Source organism: Botrytis fragariae (assembly GCF_013461495.1).
Source record: "Botrytis fragariae strain BVB16 chromosome Unknown tig00000163, whole genome shotgun sequence".
Classification (NCBI taxonomy): Eukaryota; Fungi; Ascomycota; class Leotiomycetes; order Helotiales; family Sclerotiniaceae; genus Botrytis; species Botrytis fragariae.
The window spans coordinates 1,058,014-1,076,362 of record NW_023500999.1 but is presented as its reverse complement, the minus strand read 5'-3'; the positions used below and the strand labels follow the sequence as shown (position 1 = coordinate 1,076,362).

Genomic DNA, 18,349 nt, shown 5'->3' with positions numbered 1-18,349 from the left:
CAACAATGTAGTTTCATCGCTATCATGGAATTTTTTTAATACAATACAATCATTTCATCCAACGTTGTAGAACGTCGTACCTGTGATCATAACTCCTATCCATCATGCGAATAACTTCAAGATTATCGACTCCCTTGGTCAAACCACTGAAGCCCTTGTGTGTTGTCCACAATTCGAGATTCCCAAGATCATATTCTACACATCCTCCGCAAGCAAAACTAAATAAGGCAATTGATTATGGGTCAACTGCTATCCTAAGCCATACTTCATCTAGTGCATTGCAGAACCCAGAGCTTTCACCGGAAATACGAAATGGTGCCACGAAACGAATGAACCTGTTCCAATCAATTAACGATGCATTATCACTCGCATTATCCAAAGATGAAACAACTATGGTTTTTGGTGAAGACGTAGGATTTGGAGGGGTATTTCGTTGCAGTACAGGACTTGCAGAGCAATACGGATCAGAAAGAGTTTTCAATACCCCATTGTGCGAACAAGGAATAATAGGATTCGCGATTGGAGCAGCTGCGGAAGGTATGAAGGCTGTCGCAGAAATCCAGTTCGCTGATTATGTATATCCGGCTTTTGATCAATTGGTCAATGAGGCAGCGAAGTGGAGATATAGAGATGGAGAATATGGGAGAGGATTGGGTGGACTCACTGTTAGAATGCCTTGTGGTGCAGTGGGACATGGCGCGTTGTTCGTTTTCACTTCCATGATCTATTTTGACGTAACGCAGACTAATGAAGAGATTCCGACAGATATCATTCTCAATCTCCCGAATCCCTATTCACGCATATTCCCGGTCTTCGAGTCATAATGCCACGATCGCCAATCCAAGCGAAAGGTCTTCTACTCTCCGCCATACAAAGTCCAGATCCGTGTATATTTATGGAACCTAAGGCACTGTACCGAGCAGCTGTCGAGCAGGTGCCAGTAGATGCGTACACACTACCTCTCTCAGTGGCAGAAGTGGTAAAGCCCGGAAAGGATCTGACATTAATATCTTACGGTCATCCTATGTATACGTGTTCCGCTGCACTACAAGCTGCAGAAAAGGATTTCGGGATAAATATCGAATTGATCGATCTGCGAACGGTCTATCCATGGGACAAAGAGACTGTATTGAAAAGTGTAAGGAAGACCGGGAGATGTGTGATAGTACATGAAAGCATGATAAATGCCGGCATTGGTGCGGAAGTGGCTGCAAGTATACAAGGGGATAAGGAGACATTTTTGAGAATGGAGGCACCTGTTGCGAGAGTCGCCGGTTGGGGCATCCATATGCCATTGATGTTTGAGAAGTTCAACGTACCAGATGTTGCTAGTAAGTTCAATGAACTCATTGGGATTTGATTCAATCGCTGACAATTATAGGGGTTTATGACGCTATCAAGAAATCTATACAGTATTAGATGGGTCTCAATACGCAGGGGGTATAGACTACGAGCATGATAATGATTTCAATGAGGGTAACTAGGCGTTATAGAAAGGAGCTATTCAGTTTGCATATATAAATTTACAAACAGTCACTAGAAGATCTCCTACAGCCTTGTAGGTATCTATCAACTAAACTATGGCCACACTTCTAAAAGTTGAAATTTCCTTTAGCCAGAGTTCCATATATCAATTGTTTGTACATATGCAATGAGAGGTTTTCACTGTGCATATTGGCTTTATACTTTGAATGATGTCGTATATGGACCACTACATGACAGTGAGACCAATACAGTGATAAAGCGTCAAGCTTCTCCATTCTAGTCATGCAAACAGAGTAGTCCCCCGTTCTTCTGATCCAGCCCTTTACTAATGACTTGTGGCTTGGCACCAAGTTCAAAATTACTTTTGTTTCTCTGTTTTCTTGGTATACCCCTCTATCTCACTTCAAACCTGCTCTTCAGAATCCGGAATCAACATGCTATCAAGCCGCCGGAAAAGTTATCTTGTCTATTGATACAATTTCACCTCTACAAGCCAGCTCCACGAATATAAGGCCTCAATCGGATTGTGAAGAGGGCCGTTTTGTGGTAACAATCTATCATCTATATCTCCATGTCCTTACTGCAGAATCATCAGTAGAAATTCAGACATTGAACATTTCCCACGGAAAGCGTTATGAATCACAGCGCTTCCAAAATTTAGAGGGATTTCAAAGATCATCATTATTTCTTTCCACAGTGATGGTGAACGAGTGCTAAGGAGTGCAAGACAAACTGTAAGTGGTTGAGGCCCGAGGTCCCAAGTAGATATATGGAATATCCAAACCCCGGAGTCTGCTGCAGATTGACCGTCACAGGCCATAGCCCTTCAGCCTCTGTGAGTTTATCCCTGGTACGTAATGCCTCAAGCCTATCGAATTCGTTGAGAAACTTGGTCTAATTTTCATTCCCTCGTGATTGGATCCCAAGTCTCTTGTTAATCTCTCGTTACTGAATCACAAGTCTTTTGTCAATCTCCTTTGTTGTTGAATCCCAGAATCTCTCCCTCGTTGTCGAGTCCCAAGTCTCTCCCTTATGGTTGAATCCCTAGTATCTTCTGTTCCCTCGTGGTTGAATCCCAAAGTCTCTTTTATTCCCTCGTTATCGTACCGGAGTCTCATCTCCTTTTTCATCATATTCCAAGTTCTTGTGTTGATCCTTTGTTGTTGAGTCCCAATTCCCAATCCTTTTTTGATAATGACCCAAGTTCCTACGTTGATCCTTTGGGCTCGAATGCCAAGTTTCCCTGCCAAACCTCACTCTTTCAATACCGATTCTCGCTCCCCTCGTTGTAAAATTGAAATAATACTCATTGAGCCGTGTCTGATCTCCCAGGGTGTTGCTCCATCTAAGTATGTGGAATTAAATGTGAGCGGTTCAAAAAGTCGCGTTTTCGACCTATCCATCTCAAGCCGAAAAAATATCCAAATTTCAAGTATATGATTAATCGTCCAAGTCGAATCTATATAAGCACACAAAGTTGTCGATCCAGTATTCGATTTGTCGATCCATCCTTTTCACCAAGTCCGTGTGATGTTTCCTCTAAATTTCAGCTCAAAGGCGCACGCATCCTATTTCAAGCAAAATAATTCTCTTCAAATTCGTAGTAATTCGACTATGTAGAGACCGTTAAAGTAGAAAGAGGGCGTTAATATGAAGGCGAATCCAGCATTGGCGCGTTGTTGGTTGATGATTAAAACCGAAAAGTTGTTGATTGAATCGGGTTGTAAAGTTGAAGATTAATTTTTGAAAGCTTCAATTCTCGCGAAGGTGATTTGTGCGCCAGCAATACCCGAATGTCACGTGTAGTATAACGGTAGATATTCTACGGGGGTCAAGTCACCTTCATGTTATTACCAGAGAGGAAGATTCCTCCAAATGTTGATTTTGTATTTCAGGAAATCTAGAACTCTGAATTGACCAAAAGGGACGCGTAGCTCAGCGCACCTGGTCTTTCACTTTTGAACCGATATAATTATGGTTGGGGAGAGTTACGTTAGGAGATGAAAAAGTAGGAGCTTTGAGATACCTTTCCATTCTTTTGAACCTATGCGCCTCCGGGACTGGCATCAACGGTTTCATTCTATGGATTTTCTCAAAAATATGTAAATTAGGAAAAAGCTTCGGGCTACTAAATGTATGAATTTGAGCAAAAACCGGCATGGTTTCGATTTGCTGAATTCAAAAATATGTTAAAAAACCAAAGATGCAAAAGTCCCTTTCGCTCTAGTCAGATACACAACAGGTTCAAGAGTCCTAAAGTTTACGTTCAACGAGAGCCAACCATTTCTAAAGGCGCTAAGAAAAAAGTTGAAACGTCAGATATGCAACAAGACTTTTTAACTTGTGGTCTAGGCTTGGCCATGGGAACTAGACTGGCTATACAGGGGGGTACAACTACACATGATTAAATATGTTAGCGCCGGGTAGCAGGCGGGATGGAGCATGTAGGGCTGATAAGGGAGACTTTTCCAATCTTCAGATGTGCAACAAAACCCCAATATAAGGTTGACCATAGCTTTGCGCTCCATGATCTACTGGCTAAAATTGTTATTGAATTCTCTAGATACGCAACAGAACTCTTTGAAATTGTGGCCTGGGCTTTGTAATCGATGATACATTGACTTCAGAAATTCACTGGCAAGGAGATCTAATATTAGCGGCGGGTAGATATTTCGGGAAGCACAGTTGTATTGCGCGCGCGGGCGGTTATTGGTCACCTAATCTTGCTTACGTCAATTTCGATGTCTCTCAGATATGCAACAAAACAAGTTGTTTAGCATGCCTTAACACATCTCCACATGAAGAAACTTCACGATATATTTCAAGCTTTGCGCTCGCCATTCTATTGGCTCCTCAAGATTGCTTACGTCAAATTCGATGTCCTTCAGATATGCAACAAATCGCTCAGAGTTGAACTTCCCACGTGGCCCTGATAGTGAATATAACATTGTGAAGGGGAGCCGCCACATGTTGCACATCTGAATTAACACAATGTTAGTAATCTACCCTAAAAGGATTCTTTCGATGAGTGAGTAGAGGCGTGCGAATTAATAAGAAAGACAAGGCTTATACGCCACTTGGTTCTTAAATCCTTCCTGATAATTTATTGTAAGAAAGTGAATTCATAGGTCGGGAGTTGCGAGACTCCACAACGGCACTTGAGGTATGACAAGATCTCGAATATTTCGAAGGCTGGACTTGTCCAATAGACTGACGAGCGCAAAGCTCTGGTCATCTTCCTCTCTCTTGCGCTCAACGAGAGCCAACCATTTCAGAAAGCGCTAAGAAAACGATCAAACTTTCAGATATGCAACAAAAAAGACCTGAATTCTCAATGTATCCAATAAAGAATGAGCGCAAAGCTTGGGTCACTTTTCTCTTCTTCCTTTCCTTTAGACTCAACGAGAGCCAACCATTCCCAGATACGCTAAAAAAACGATCAAACTTTCAGATATGCAACAAAACTGTTCAAGAATTGTATATGCCCAATAGTTTGACGAGCGCAAAGCTCAGGTCACTTTTTTTCCTTTGCGCTCAACGAGAGCCAACCATTTCAACTGGAGCTAACAAAAAGTTCAAACTTTCAGATATGCAACAAAAGAATCAAGGCTATATTTACACGCGTGTACCACGCGCGGGCCACGCCGGTAAGGCTGACAGCAATAGTGAATAAGTTTGAGGATATAATGTTGCATATCTGAGTTTTTGACCTTAGCTCAATGTCAGAATGGCTTGCTTCTAAGGGGCGCAAGTGGATCTTGGCTTTGCAATTGACTTCTAAGTGGCCTGGCACAAAGTTTACGTCTGAAGTGTTGAAGCCGAGATAAGAGCGCATAAGTGAAAACAAACCGACGAAGAATAAACGTACAAATCGACATTTCAAAGGATTGTCGCAAAGCTTGCGACAGTCTCGCTTTGGAGAATCCACATTATCAAATAGGATAATTGAACAAAATCAATGAAGAAAAACCAAGCAACTATGGGTAATTGCTATTAACTACTCAGTATATATTTTGTTCCGGTAATCAGAGAGCTCATGCGCGCCAACATCAATGTTTTTGGAAGCTGCTCAGCAGACCCTTCCACTAGAATATCATGCAACATCCAGTGACGATAAGTACTAAGACAAGAAGCTTGAGTCTTCAAATTGCGACAATCCTTCGACAATGGCTTTCAACGACTCTTCAAAGCTGTAGTTCAAGAAGAAATTACGTGATTTGACTGACATTGGTATTGCACTTGCAACGGCCTACATCCCCTATCGGAGACAAACCTGCGCCCTGGGAAGGCTTTACTACTACACAATGAATTGGTAGAACAGAGTAAGAATATACCTAGTTATGACCTCCATAGCAAGCGTTTCGTCTAGTACACTCCGCAGAAGTTCTAAATCTAATTGTACAATTGGGCTGAAGTTTTCCCCCGAAGCATAGGAGTTAGATACCCCAAATTCAATACACATACAGATTTCAGATAAAGATCACTGCTGCCATCAAAACAACTAATGACCATCTCATTCATTGTTGCGAGGCGATTCTTGGAGGACCATCGTGTTTCTAGTGGTGTTCGAAAGTAAAATGATGTGCGGGTTTTGCTTGAAAGCGATTCAAGAGACATCTCCTTCCGGGATCATCTTATCAAATCGACAGATTCAGTATTGCCTCAGCAGATTTACCCAAATTACCTTTCTGCGCACCATTCCATGTAGAATGCGGATTTCTTCGAATCGCGTGTCGTTGAATTTGACGTTTGAGACTAGTGAGCTTGATTACATAAATGCTGACTCACAATAACTCATTCCACCAATACATTGATCACCGAGCAATCGAGGAATGGATTTTCAAAAGTTTTTTCTTCAACTATCAGCATCAATTATAATCTATTGAAGTTACATCTGAGCGTTCAAGGTAAAAGCTGCCTGAGTAGAAACATTCATAAACTCGTTGTTTGCGATCATTATGACAATCATCAAAGTTATTTCTGTTGCGCCACCAGTGGGGTGTGCATGGACTGATGGGTCACTTCTCAAATTTCAAACCATGTAATAAATTCATTGTTTAAACTGTAATGAAACTTTACATTGCATCTCAAGTATTCAAATTAATATCTCAAGAGATACATCTGAATTGTAAGCTTCCCACACACAGACTCATTGTTCATGTTTCTCTGGATCAATCCTGCCATCTAATACCATCATCCAACACGCCCTTTGAAGTATTGAAAGTTTGAAGAACTCCGCCTGCAATATGTCTTCCATCGAGTCAAGACAAAGGGATGCAGCCAATCTTAATATCCTTCCTCCGCAGCTTGCCAAATCAATTTCCGAAGCGAAAAGCATCTCTACCATAGTCGTATCTTCTCTAGATACCGCCCACTCCAGTGCAGTATTGGCCGTTTGTACCCGGTCCCGACTGGCTCCACGATCTAGGAGCTTTCGAATAAGTAGCTTGTTTCTTGCCTAGGCTTCTTTGGATATAGGTTTATCTCCTAGCCATTCCGATTTCTGTACATCGAAACCGTATTCAAGTAAAAGATCAATCATATCTTGACTCTTTGCTCCGCTAGCGCTTTGAGCCCCCCCAAAAAACGTTCCTGTTGTATCGAGGATATACTTCACTATCTTGAGATTTCCTAAACGAATATGCAACATTAGATGATATGCGGTGGGCCTATTGGTAGGTTTTGGAAAAAACCCTCCAAGATGTTTATACATTTCAAGATCTCCTGTGGATATTTGCGCTCTGAGAAGAGACCGCCCAGCAATTGAATCTTCCAGAACAAATGGCCCGTCTATGAATCTCGTATTATCGAAAGTTGACTACGGCGGGTACAAAGCAATTCGTACCATCACTATGTCTCCGCTCGTCGCAGCCCCTATAATCGAGCTGAATGGATCGTCTTCTAGATAGGAAATTGATTGAGTCTCAAACACCATCTTTTGCAAATACTCTAGCGAATCCTTATTTCCTACCCATGCAGCTAATGTCATAGGTGAGTTGAAGATATCGCGCCCAGTACGTGGCGGGTATCCTCCTTGAAGTAAAGGTTTTACTACAGGGATGACATTGAGATACGTTGCAGCACGTAAAAGATCAGCTTCGAAGTTGAGAATCATCAAATTGGAATAGACACAGTCTGCTAATCTTCCTAAAATCGGCCAGCAAAGCTTTTTTATTGTGGTTTCCACGTCATCGCCCGTTTCCGCGCAGATAGTTTCGACAAGTCTGCGGATGTGGCGAAAGTGGGGTGGGTAGGAATGGGAGTTATATTGGACTCTGTATACAAGGTAGGAGTGCCAAAATGTGCTCGCCCGTCTATCTCTATTGATATGCCACGAGGACAAGGATCCTGAAGTGCTGTGATCGTCCAGAAGGTAAGATTCGAATAGCGCGAATTGCACGTCTTGAGAAAATCGCTCTGTACGATGGTGTTAGCGGGTAGAATGTTTGATTGCTAGTACGAGGTCAAACTTACTGCATACAAGTCTCAATGTTAAAGACCTTTGGACTCCACGAGTAAGGACAGCTTCGAGCAAAATCTGGTGGACCAACTCGGGTGCTAGTTCAAGGAACTGCATCCTCTGTAAAACGAGATTGCAACTTGTCGTTGCAGACTGACGCAAGTTGAAGAAACCATATCGATGTTGAGCAATGATGGTGTTGAAGGGAGGTTGATTATGAGAGAAAGTTGGAGTTATTATAGGTAGCTGAAATGCTGAAAGCGGGTGGAAAGGGCGACATTACTGAGTACGCTAGTTTGTGCGACTTCTTTATTTGAAAAGAATTCACTGGAGCGAAGTAGCCAAAACAGTCACAGTATTATGAGCGAATACCCAAATCAAACACAAACATAATCTTTGACTTTTGGGGTGTTGTGAAAGCCGCATTTATTATTAGTCTGTTGGTACATCATTCAAGCTCGAAACTTACGTCGTGCGCCGCTTTTCATTACTCCATTTCTGTAGGAACATTGGGCTTTTGGACCCATCTCTGCAAGCTTCTATAAAGGACAAATTTAAATTCCTGCAATCCAATTTATTTCTTCTCCAACCTTGGGGACAGCAAGAGACCGTCGAACTTTAGGATCGTTTTTATTTATTTATTATATATGATTGTTATTCACTCCGATGTTGAAAATCGCAGGTTGTAACGATCCTGAGCATCTATATCCACATCATCCACAAGCCATTCTAACTTTACTGCATCTCATTCTCATCCCCACAAATTTCCCCCCTCTTCTACTTGCAGCAAAATAAACAACCAAATCTAGAATCCCCCAAGACAACCACAAAATCAACGCAAAAAATAGCAAAGGATATGGACCAAGGAGTAAAGCTTGTACGGTACCATTCCAAACCAGACGAACTGAGTTCTTACAGCCGAGATCGTGTGTCTGCCCTAGAGCGTGCTGTTACCACGGCGGCAAATGGACCTTTATCGGCTGAGTTGACAATATTCACTTATTTTTAAATATATAGCATGGTTGGTATGGGCGGTGAGGATGAACTGTAGTACTGGACAAAAAGCTAGTGAGAGAGATTTAGTCAATAATGTCCGAGACCATCTTCGTCAATCAAAAAGATCGCATGAGGAGATTTTACACAACCCAGGATGTATCCTGAGGGTCAACCAAACCATGGCATTGTCGGACTCAGACTCATAGTCTCAAACATCTAAGTTTTTTTGTCGCGCATGTAAGAATGGGGGATAACGCAGGAGGACAATGTCATCGGTCTCCTATAAACAGAGCGCAACACGCGAGCTACCACATAATGGGTGATAGTCGAAAGTGCGGAATAAATAATATGGACTTAACCATGGACTGATTGTAAAAATTGTGGTAATTCACAATGTGATGACCTCAACTTCTCTCTCCTGCTTCTTGTGCCGGCAACATATCAAGCATTTCCATATGATTAACGAAAGATTGCAGAATTTATAGATGCAATTGCAGGAAAAGAAGTTATAAGTCTGATTTCACTATGTAACATGTCGCATTGCCAGTTAGATGAAGAAGTGAGATCTCGTTTAGATTGGTACAGGAAGCTTTCTGTTTTTCGTGGACTGATGGAAGTTACGCATGAAATATTTCGTTGCTGTAATTCTCATTGTAATCAGAAGATTTCTTGACTTTAACATGAGGGAATTAAACTGGAACATTGAAATTTCGGTTTTGTGTAATTAGTATATGCCAATCTAATATTTCCTACGAGTCATGATCCACTTCCTAATCATCGATGGCTCCAATTTACCACCTTTTATCCTAAACATTTCATCTACAGTCCATTCCTTGCTCCTCCAATATTTTCCCATAGTCTCAGTCAACAACTTTCTGGAGGTAATTGTTCGTCCTTGGTAGTTGAGAGTTGTATTCGCATCTGCCCCATTGTCTAGCATGAGTTTGACAATTGTCAAATGGTTTGAGACGAAGGGTTTCTCCTCCTCGGAATATTGCCGATTTTCACTTTCTTCCGTGTCCCCCGGCGGTAGAATTGCGCAGACATTGCGAATGGCTATCTCAAACGCAGTCCACTCATAAAGGACTGGAAAGTCTTTTAACTTTTTGTTAGGATGCGCTCCATGTTCCAACAGTAACCCTATCATGCGATTGCTAGGAGGAAATCGATCTCGCCGAAAATCCGAGTTCTCCATCTGCTCCATACCATGCAGGTAGTATTCATCTGTTCCCGCAAGTGCGTATGCTAACAAGGTGTGAGCAACAATTCCTTTCTTTTCGGAGGCGAGTCTCCCTAAGATAACTCTGACGTATGCACAAAGATCCCATTTGGTCGCGATGTGTAGAAAAGAAGAGAACTTCGCCGGTGCCCAAATGATGCTTTTGGACCTCGCACTGTGCGTCAATGTCGCAAATTTATCCAATGGCTCCACGTAAGCATCCGACCCCGCAATGTCAGCATCGTGGGCGAAATGAAGGACTGTTGCTACAAACAAAGGAAGGCCCGAAGGTTGATTTAAGGTATTTTTCCGAGGTTCGGAAATCTGAAGTTCTTTAATGTATGAGCACATAAGGGCAGTTTGTGGCTCAAAGCTTCTTCCCGTGCCATCTTTCAGGAATTTCTGATGTATATCTGAACGTTCTAAATATTCTCGGACGCTACGATGCAAATAAGCGACGCGATATCCAAGATATTCAAAACCTGGGGAGTATTTAGGTCCGGTCTCGAGCAATCCTGCACACCGCACTTTTAGATGATCACTAATCTCTTTGTTTCTCATCTCCAGGTCCTGGAAGTTGAAATTGATATCTGCGAAACGACTCGTGCCATGATCCAGAGCAAAGGATAGTATTAGTGTGTCTAATGATTTGACGCTCCTCTGATGTACGTTTGCCGCGCGGACAACCAAAAAAATTGATGCAGCTTTCTTGCTATAGAAGGGCTCAATCTTTCCAAGCATCGAGGAGAAAAGTTCTTCCAAGTCTTGCGGAACTATTTCCATACGTTCCTGCAGCTCTTGCAGGCTGTCTCTATTATCGAGACCTCTTACAATCTCCTGTAATACAAGCCTAACCCACAAGAAAACTCCATCTGCTCGCGATACAACATTTCTGATTAAAGCTAGTGCTTCAATGGGTTGTTCCACGCATAATCGTTGATAGTTGACATTTTCTTGGAGACTTGACTTGACATAATGGTTGATATCGATACGTGTGAGATCCTGCAACCGCAATGTTGGCCCAGATCCAAAAGCATCATCGAATCCAAGTAACGGACGACTGGAGACGCATATTTTCAGCCACGGTACCTGAGCCAGCATTTTAAAGTATTTGGTTATAGCTGAAGGTTCTCCCTCATATTCGTCAAGGCCGTCAACGAATAAACAAAGTTTGAAGTGCTGTACGGTTTGGCTTACGAGACTCCGCATTGCAGCCTGCAATTCGGTTAAGCTCCAGTAGTCCATTTCCATCGAATGAAACTTAGGGTGTACTCCAGAGAACGGTCTAACCGAATCATTATAGATCTTGGCCCACCTTTGGGGAAAGCAGACAGGAATAAGATCAGGAAGATGTCCCAGAATTTGGGAAAGAAGAGCTCGAAGCAGACCGCTTAAAGACCTTTGCACAAGGGTCCCGCTGTTCCAGAAATAAAACTTTGCCATAACAATGGGTAGCGGAGCCGACCATTTCTCTAACAGTTCCTTCGTTTTACTGTGCTCACATATGAATCTCATAAGTGTTGACTTGCCCGAAGCCGCTTTTCCATTGATCCAATAAATACTAGATCCATGTTCTAACCAACGGATAAAATTAGGCCATGGTGTAGATTCATGACTGTCATTGAATAGCCACTCGAATGTTCCCCGATATACATCCGCGATAGTTTCTTCTCGTTCTTTCAATGCTGGGAACTTTAAATTTTGAACAAGGTACTGAGTGATCTGCAAGCGGAGTGCTTTTTCATTACTCTCAGGATTGTGCAACACCCGACTCTGAGATGTTTGTTCTCCGGCGAGTATCAAAGTTTGACTCCTAATACATAGGCGAATGAGCGAATGTTCGGATCCAATCAAACATTCAGGCAGATTCAGGTATTCTAAAAGACTCGCGGGTTGAAAGTCTTTGGCTGACAAAAGACAATCTTGACTGTTGAAATTCTGGCTTGGGATCGAATAATGTGAATCAAATAAAGAACCAGATAAACTCACTGATTCACTTCAATCTTGTCAATCTGCTGCACAATACCCGGTGGATACGTGCGCTTCTCAGCTAGAATCTCCATCCTACCGAGTAATTGGGTAATTGCTATCGTTTGATCTTGGATCCCTTTACTGACTTCATCTTGATGGATGAGAAGGGCAGTAACGATAGTCTTTGTACTAGTATCAAGGCGATCAAAGCCAACTTCTTGACTCGACGATATAGATTTCAGCTGGTCTCTTCCGCTTGTCAATTTCTATTGATGTAGGGTAGAGGTCATTGCGTTACTTACCGAAGATCTACAACAACATGCATTTGAATTGAATCTCTCAACAATGTCAAGCGATTCGTTAAAGCTGTCAATTCCTTCTCAGTCCAAACTGACTTCAGCGCTTGCATGATAGTCTCCCATTTCCTGCGCTTGCCAATAACTGTCACTTTCAAATTGTTTAGCTTGTTATTCAATTCAATAGACAATTCCGATGCATCTCTGCAGATGAACATAAACGCGTCATCTGATGGTGTAGAAATGACTCCGGTCCCGGTCCCAGATAAGCCCCAGTATGAATCCGAGAGCCTCTTGGACATCTTAGTTAGATCATCCGCCACAAGACCCAATTGTTGGTGAACTGCTAAGGCCTCAGCACCCGATTTGTAGAGCTCATTAGTACCAGCCAACACCTTAGAGCTGAAATCCACGAATTGAATAATGGTTCCTGCCAATGACAACGCGTCTAATGGGTTCATCATGTTGATGACCAAGAATAGATATCAAACTGGTGATGGAAATTTTGACAAGAAGCGGAGGCTCAGCTACAGGTAGCACATCATCATTGTCCTTAAAAGGTCGTGGGATTTGACCCATGACATGTTCCACGAAAGTCATGATTACCATCGGCCAATCAAGCCCCGGCTAATCACGAAAGATACCAAAACGCCCAGGATGGAATTTCGTCATTTTTCCACTGACATACAGCAAACACAAGCTATATTTCCGGCAGTGTTGTTTTGATGAATGGTAACCTGCCATACATCGTTTCTCAAGGACCCTCTTGTTGAAATTTATGAGTTCACCTGCCCGCAAGTGTAGCACTGCGCTAGTCCTGTTTAGGTGTCACATTTCCGCTAGCGCCCGCTTTACTTCTCCCGCCCCTCACCCCCACGTTCGTCGTTCCGTGGTTCCAATTGCTTTCTATTTTCAAGACTCTCGACAGGCGGCAGACTTGATTTTGGCAAATAGCAAACGTAAAGCGGACTTCTTTGTAAGTATTGACTTCTGCACCACACGATCAAACACTAATAAAGCAAAGAGAAATTCAATAACACTAAAGCACAAAAATGGCATCAGTATATAAGATTGCGTTGGTGCAGCTCTGCCCGAAGGTTCGTTGACATTCCTGTTTATAAATTCTTTGGAAACGATCTGTCAGTGATGGATCTGTATCACAATGGTACCATTTAGAGGCCGTTAGAGGCTTCTCCGTCTCTCATTTTCTCATTGTTTAAGCCTAGCCATTCAGAATAGATTTCAATGTGGGGGTTCTGGCTTTCAGTCATCATTGCTATATAGTTCGTTTCAGCAATTTCAATCCAAAAAGGGTCACTTGGTTCGAAAATGCTCGCTTTACTTTTTTCTCTTCCTTCATTTGACTGTTCTTCGTATGTGATATTCACAACATGCAACATCCACGATTTCCTATGTTTTTGAAAGAACTCGAGCTCATATCTTTCTACTAGCCTTTAGCTATTGATTACAATTATAATAAAGCAGTAGAATTCATCAGAGAAGCCGCTTCCAAGGGCTGCGACCTCGTCGTTTTGCCCGAATATCACCTCACATCATGGGTTCCAGATGAACCCGGATTTCTGCCACTGTGTCACCACGATGTCACATCCAAATATGTCTCTGGCTATAAGTCTCTCGCTTCCGAACTCAAGATATCTATCGTCCCAGGAACCATCTGCACTTTACATCCCGAAACTTCTCATCTCCACAACACAGCTCATTTCATTTCTCCTGAGGGCAAAATACTTTCCTCCTACACCAAGAAGAATCTCTGGCATCCTGAACGTCCACATCTAACCTCGTCTACGAATGATCCACACAATACTTTCGATACTCCTCTTGGGAAAGTCGGTATGCTTATTTGCTGGGATGCCGCATTTCCTGAAGCATTCCGAGAGCTCATCTCTCAAGGCGCGAAACTCATTATCATCCCAACCTTCTGGACTCTTAGCGATTGTACCCCTGCAGGGTTAGCACGAAATTCGCTTTCTGAAGAATTGTTTGTTCAATCTACACTAGTATCCAGAGCGTTCGAAAACACGTGTGGAATCATATTCTGCAACGCTGGAGCACCTGTAGGAAAAGGGAAAGAGGATTCTGGATTCCTGGGAATCAGCCAGGTCACCGTACCATTCCAAGGAGCTCTAGGCAAGATGGGAAGAGAAGAAGGAATGAATGTGGTAGAAGTAGACATGCAAATCTTAGAAGAAGCGGAAGAAGCTTACAAGGTTCGCATGGATATTGGAGGAAATGATTGGCATTATGCACATACATTGAGAAGAGGAAATAGCAATGAGGAAAGCAAGTTGTGAGGAACATGTTTCGATTCGATTGTGCCTTGCTACCAAATCATTTCTCGATACGTCAGATCATTTTAATTTCTCAAATTAGCTTACATAGTTCTGGAACAGTTCATCAATGTGGTGTGGAAGAGGAAAAATAGTCAGTTATTGATATCATTGTAAATTTTTTCAAATATTACCTGACCACGATACTATTGTCTGAAATATTGATAAGTACTGGAAGATTAGATGGAAGGTACAAGTGAAATTGATGCAACAAAACTTTAGCTCCCGGTGAACTATTATGTACTTTATATATCCCTAGTGATCTTTCGAACGGGGAGAATGCATTTAGATGTGATGTTTGATAAATTCATGCCCCCATTTTTAATATACACACTCAATCACGACCTCATGCTTATTAATCAACATCCAAGTTCCAAAATTTACTTGCGTCGGCGTGCTCCAATATTGTAGAGGCTCTTGTTCAAGAATACGTTCATGTACCGGTAATGATCCACAATTAATTACATATGAATTGAGCCTTAACGGTTCTTCCTCTATTGAGATCTTCCTACTTTAGCCTACTCCCTATAATCGATCATTAATCCACAATATCATTGATGGGGCATCGCGACCATATCAGGTAGCAATACCTTCTAGGGTCATTCTTCCTCAGAAAATGATCACGCAGCACGACGCATATACGCAATTTATTTCAACATTCACTGACATTTCAGTTACAAGATCCCACGGACAAAAATGCCTCCAAAGACCAGGGGAAGAGCAAAGGGGAAAGGGAAAGCTGCGGGTCAAAATGCAGTCCCGGATGTGTATCGTGATATGCTAGAAGAGGCCATACCATCACAATTAGCAGTACCCGAACGACCTTTGAAGAGAAGGAAAGTTGGTTCACGAGATGCTGTAGTTACTGCATCAAAAGCAGGGCCATCAAAACCTTCTGTGGCGGAGTCACATGACGAAGCTGAAGATGATGAAGATGTCGAATTTGAGGATGTTATGACGGCGCCAACGAGTCTTAATGGTGAGGACCCAGAGGAGGACGCGAATGTGCCTCAGCAGACTGCATACAGAGACTCGGATGAAGAAACCGACGAGAGCGATGCAGATGTTGAAATAGACTGGGAAAATGTTAATTTTACCACCAAAGATGATGAACCATCAGGAGATCTAGAATTAACCCTTACCAGACCAGCACCTCAACGTCAAACTGTTACCCCCAGACGTAAAACTCTCACTCAAGGGGACAAAAATCTTCGATTGGAGGCTCATAAATTGCATCTTCTATGTTTATTGTCACATGTCCACAGAAGAAATGAATGGTGTAATGATTCTGCAGTTCAGGATTCTCTTAGACCGCTTTTGAATAGGAAGATGTTGTCATTTTTGAGGCCGAGAAAGGATTTATCGCAGTTTAGTCAAGCGGAGTCGTTGAAGAAGGGTTTGGATATGGTGGCTGTTTTGTGGAGGACAAAATTTCAGATAACAAAGAGGGGATGGAGGCGAGCATTGTGGGCGGATAATGAGGATGATATCAAAAATGTAAGATTTTTCTTGCTTTGTATAGCAAAAAATCTAACATGTTTACAGTACAAATTGCCTGGAGATGCAGATGCTTCATATGAAAGGGCAGATTTCAGGAAAGCGGCGACGGAGCTAAAAGGCTCTAGAGACTCAGGAGCACAACTATTCTGTGCATTATTACGAAGCGTAGATGTTGAAGCCCGCTTAGTATGTTCTTTACAGCCTCTATCCTTCACCACCGGCGGCCCATCTATGCCCAAACCACCCAAACCGAAAGCAAGGCCAACCATCCCACCTCCACCCATACCCTCACCAGGACCCAGTAACTCAACCCTCCTCTCGAATCCACGCAGTCGTCTCGGACATCCTGGGGCCGCCGGCTACAACATCCCAACCATCAATCCCGCACCTTTACCTCCACCCATACCAAAGGCAAAACCTATCCGCGAATCCCCCTTTCCCATCTTCTGGGTCGAAGTTCTCGACTCTGCCCATCAAAAATGGATTCCCATCGACCCCCTAGTCACAGAAACAATCTCCAAACCCCGCTCTTTTGAACCACCTCTCACAGATAAAGAAAACGCCCTCTCTTATGTCCTAGCCTTTTCCCCTGATTCCTCTGCTCGAGACGTAACTCGTCGTTATTCCAAAGCCCCCAATTCCAAAACCCGCAAACAACGCATCGAATCCACGCCCGGCGGACAGAAATGGTGGAATAAAGTCCTCTCCCACTATTCCCGTGGTTGGAAAACAGATGTGGAACAGATCGAAGACGGAGAATTGGCAGCATTAGAAGGAAGAGAACCTATGCCGAAAAATGTGCAGGATTTCAAGGATCATCCTGTTTATGCACTTGAACGCCATCTACGAAGAAATGAAGTTATTGTCGCCGAAAGAGAAAGTGGAAAAGTAGCTACCGGGAATGCCAACGCAAGCGGGATTAAGAAATTGGAGAACGTTTATCGGAGGAAGGATGTTCATATATGCAAAAGTGCAGACGCATGGTATCGACTTGGTCGCGAAGTCAAAATGGGTGAAGAGCCTGTGAAAGTTGTACCATCCCGAAACCCACGAAAAAACGATTTCGCGGACGAAGAAGAGAGAGAAGAAAGAGCAGGTACAGCCCTGTACACGCAATTACAAACCGAACTCTTTATTCCCCCACCTATAGTAAACGGTCGGGTGCCCAAAAACTCCTTCGGAAATATAGATATATATGTACCATCTATGGTTCCTAAAGGGGGTGTTCATATCTCAGCACCCGAATCAGTATATGCGGCGAAATTACTGGGTATAGATTTTGCAGCTGCGCTTACGGGGTTTGAATTTAGAGGGAGACATGGAACGGCGGTTTTGAGAGGGGTAGTGGTGGCGAAAGAGTATGGAGAGGCGGTAGAAGAGGTTGTGAAGGGATTTAGGGAGGAGAGGGAGAGAGAGATAGAGGAGGAAAAGAAGGAAGTGGTACTGAAGCTTTGGAGGAAGTGGTTACTGGGGTTGAGGATCAAGGAGACGGTGGATGGGTACTTTGATGATGAGGAAGAGGAGGACGATGCTGAGGTTGATGAAGAGGACCGGGCTCTTGATGAGAAGGAGAAAGCGGAGCCCGAGATGGAGGACGGTGGATTTGTGAGAGATGACGAGGAAGAATATGAGGGTGGATTCGTAAAGGAGGTTGAGGATGATGATGGGGGAGAAGAAGGTGGTTTCGTAAGAGAGGATGAGATTATGGATAGCGATGATAGTAGTGAATTGAGCGAAACGTATACAGACGATGAATATGACGATGATATGGGCGGAGGATTCATTCCAGAATAGAATCATGTATAGAGCAAGTATGATCAATTATATATTCATTACTCTCATCTGACCATCTTACAATTCTGGATCACAATCCATATGTTCTTGTGAATATCTCTTGAATATAACAAATCATATATCTTAAGAATTATTACAATTATTCACCAGAGATAAAACAATCAAAATGTGGATTCTGATTTCGAACAATTGAAGAACAAATTTGTTGAAAATTTCAAAAGTTGGGAAGTGTCCCGTCAATCCATGCACCCACTAATGGCCTTGTGTCCCAAACCCCGGA

General features: G+C 42.8%; 5 protein-coding genes across 5 annotated transcripts; 3 read left to right on the top strand and 2 right to left on the bottom strand.

Moving 5' to 3' along the window:
- Positions 1 to 104: 104 nt before the first annotated feature.
- Bfra_009912 (putative 2-oxoisovalerate dehydrogenase subunit beta protein) lies at positions 105 to 1,419 on the top strand (the record flags this gene model as incomplete). Its single annotated transcript, XM_037340248.1, has 3 exons — positions 105 to 703; positions 766 to 1,331; positions 1,382 to 1,419. The coding sequence occupies 3 exons, from the start codon at positions 105 to 107 to the stop codon at positions 1,417 to 1,419; spliced, it is 1,203 nt and encodes a 400-aa protein (XP_037189471.1).
- Positions 1,420 to 6,943: 5,524 nt separating this feature from the next.
- Positions 6,944 to 8,062, bottom strand: Bfra_009911 (putative ankyrin repeat protein; the record flags this gene model as incomplete). Its single annotated transcript, XM_037340247.1, has 3 exons — positions 6,944 to 7,303; positions 7,331 to 7,902; positions 7,960 to 8,062. 3 exons carry the CDS (start codon positions 8,060 to 8,062, stop codon positions 6,944 to 6,946), a joined length of 1,035 nt encoding a protein of 344 aa, XP_037189470.1.
- Positions 8,063 to 9,680: 1,618 nt separating this feature from the next.
- Bfra_009910 (putative small s protein) lies at positions 9,681 to 12,891 on the bottom strand (the record flags this gene model as incomplete). The annotated part of the gene is made up of 3 exons (XM_037340246.1): positions 9,681 to 12,087; positions 12,150 to 12,380; positions 12,434 to 12,891. The coding sequence occupies 3 exons, from the start codon at positions 12,889 to 12,891 to the stop codon at positions 9,681 to 9,683; spliced, it is 3,096 nt and encodes a 1,031-aa protein (XP_037189469.1).
- A 588-nt stretch (positions 12,892 to 13,479) lies between these two features.
- On the top strand, positions 13,480 to 14,739 carry Bfra_009909 (putative carbon-nitrogen family protein; the record flags this gene model as incomplete). Its single annotated transcript, XM_037340245.1, has 2 exons — positions 13,480 to 13,524; positions 13,879 to 14,739. The coding sequence occupies 2 exons, from the start codon at positions 13,480 to 13,482 to the stop codon at positions 14,737 to 14,739; spliced, it is 906 nt and encodes a 301-aa protein (XP_037189468.1).
- A 732-nt stretch (positions 14,740 to 15,471) lies between these two features.
- On the top strand, positions 15,472 to 18,069 carry Bfra_009908 (putative dna repair protein; the record flags this gene model as incomplete). Its single annotated transcript, XM_037340244.1, has 2 exons — positions 15,472 to 16,272; positions 16,321 to 18,069. The coding sequence occupies 2 exons, from the start codon at positions 15,472 to 15,474 to the stop codon at positions 18,067 to 18,069; spliced, it is 2,550 nt and encodes an 849-aa protein (XP_037189467.1).
- Positions 18,070 to 18,349: the final 280 nt, after the last annotated feature.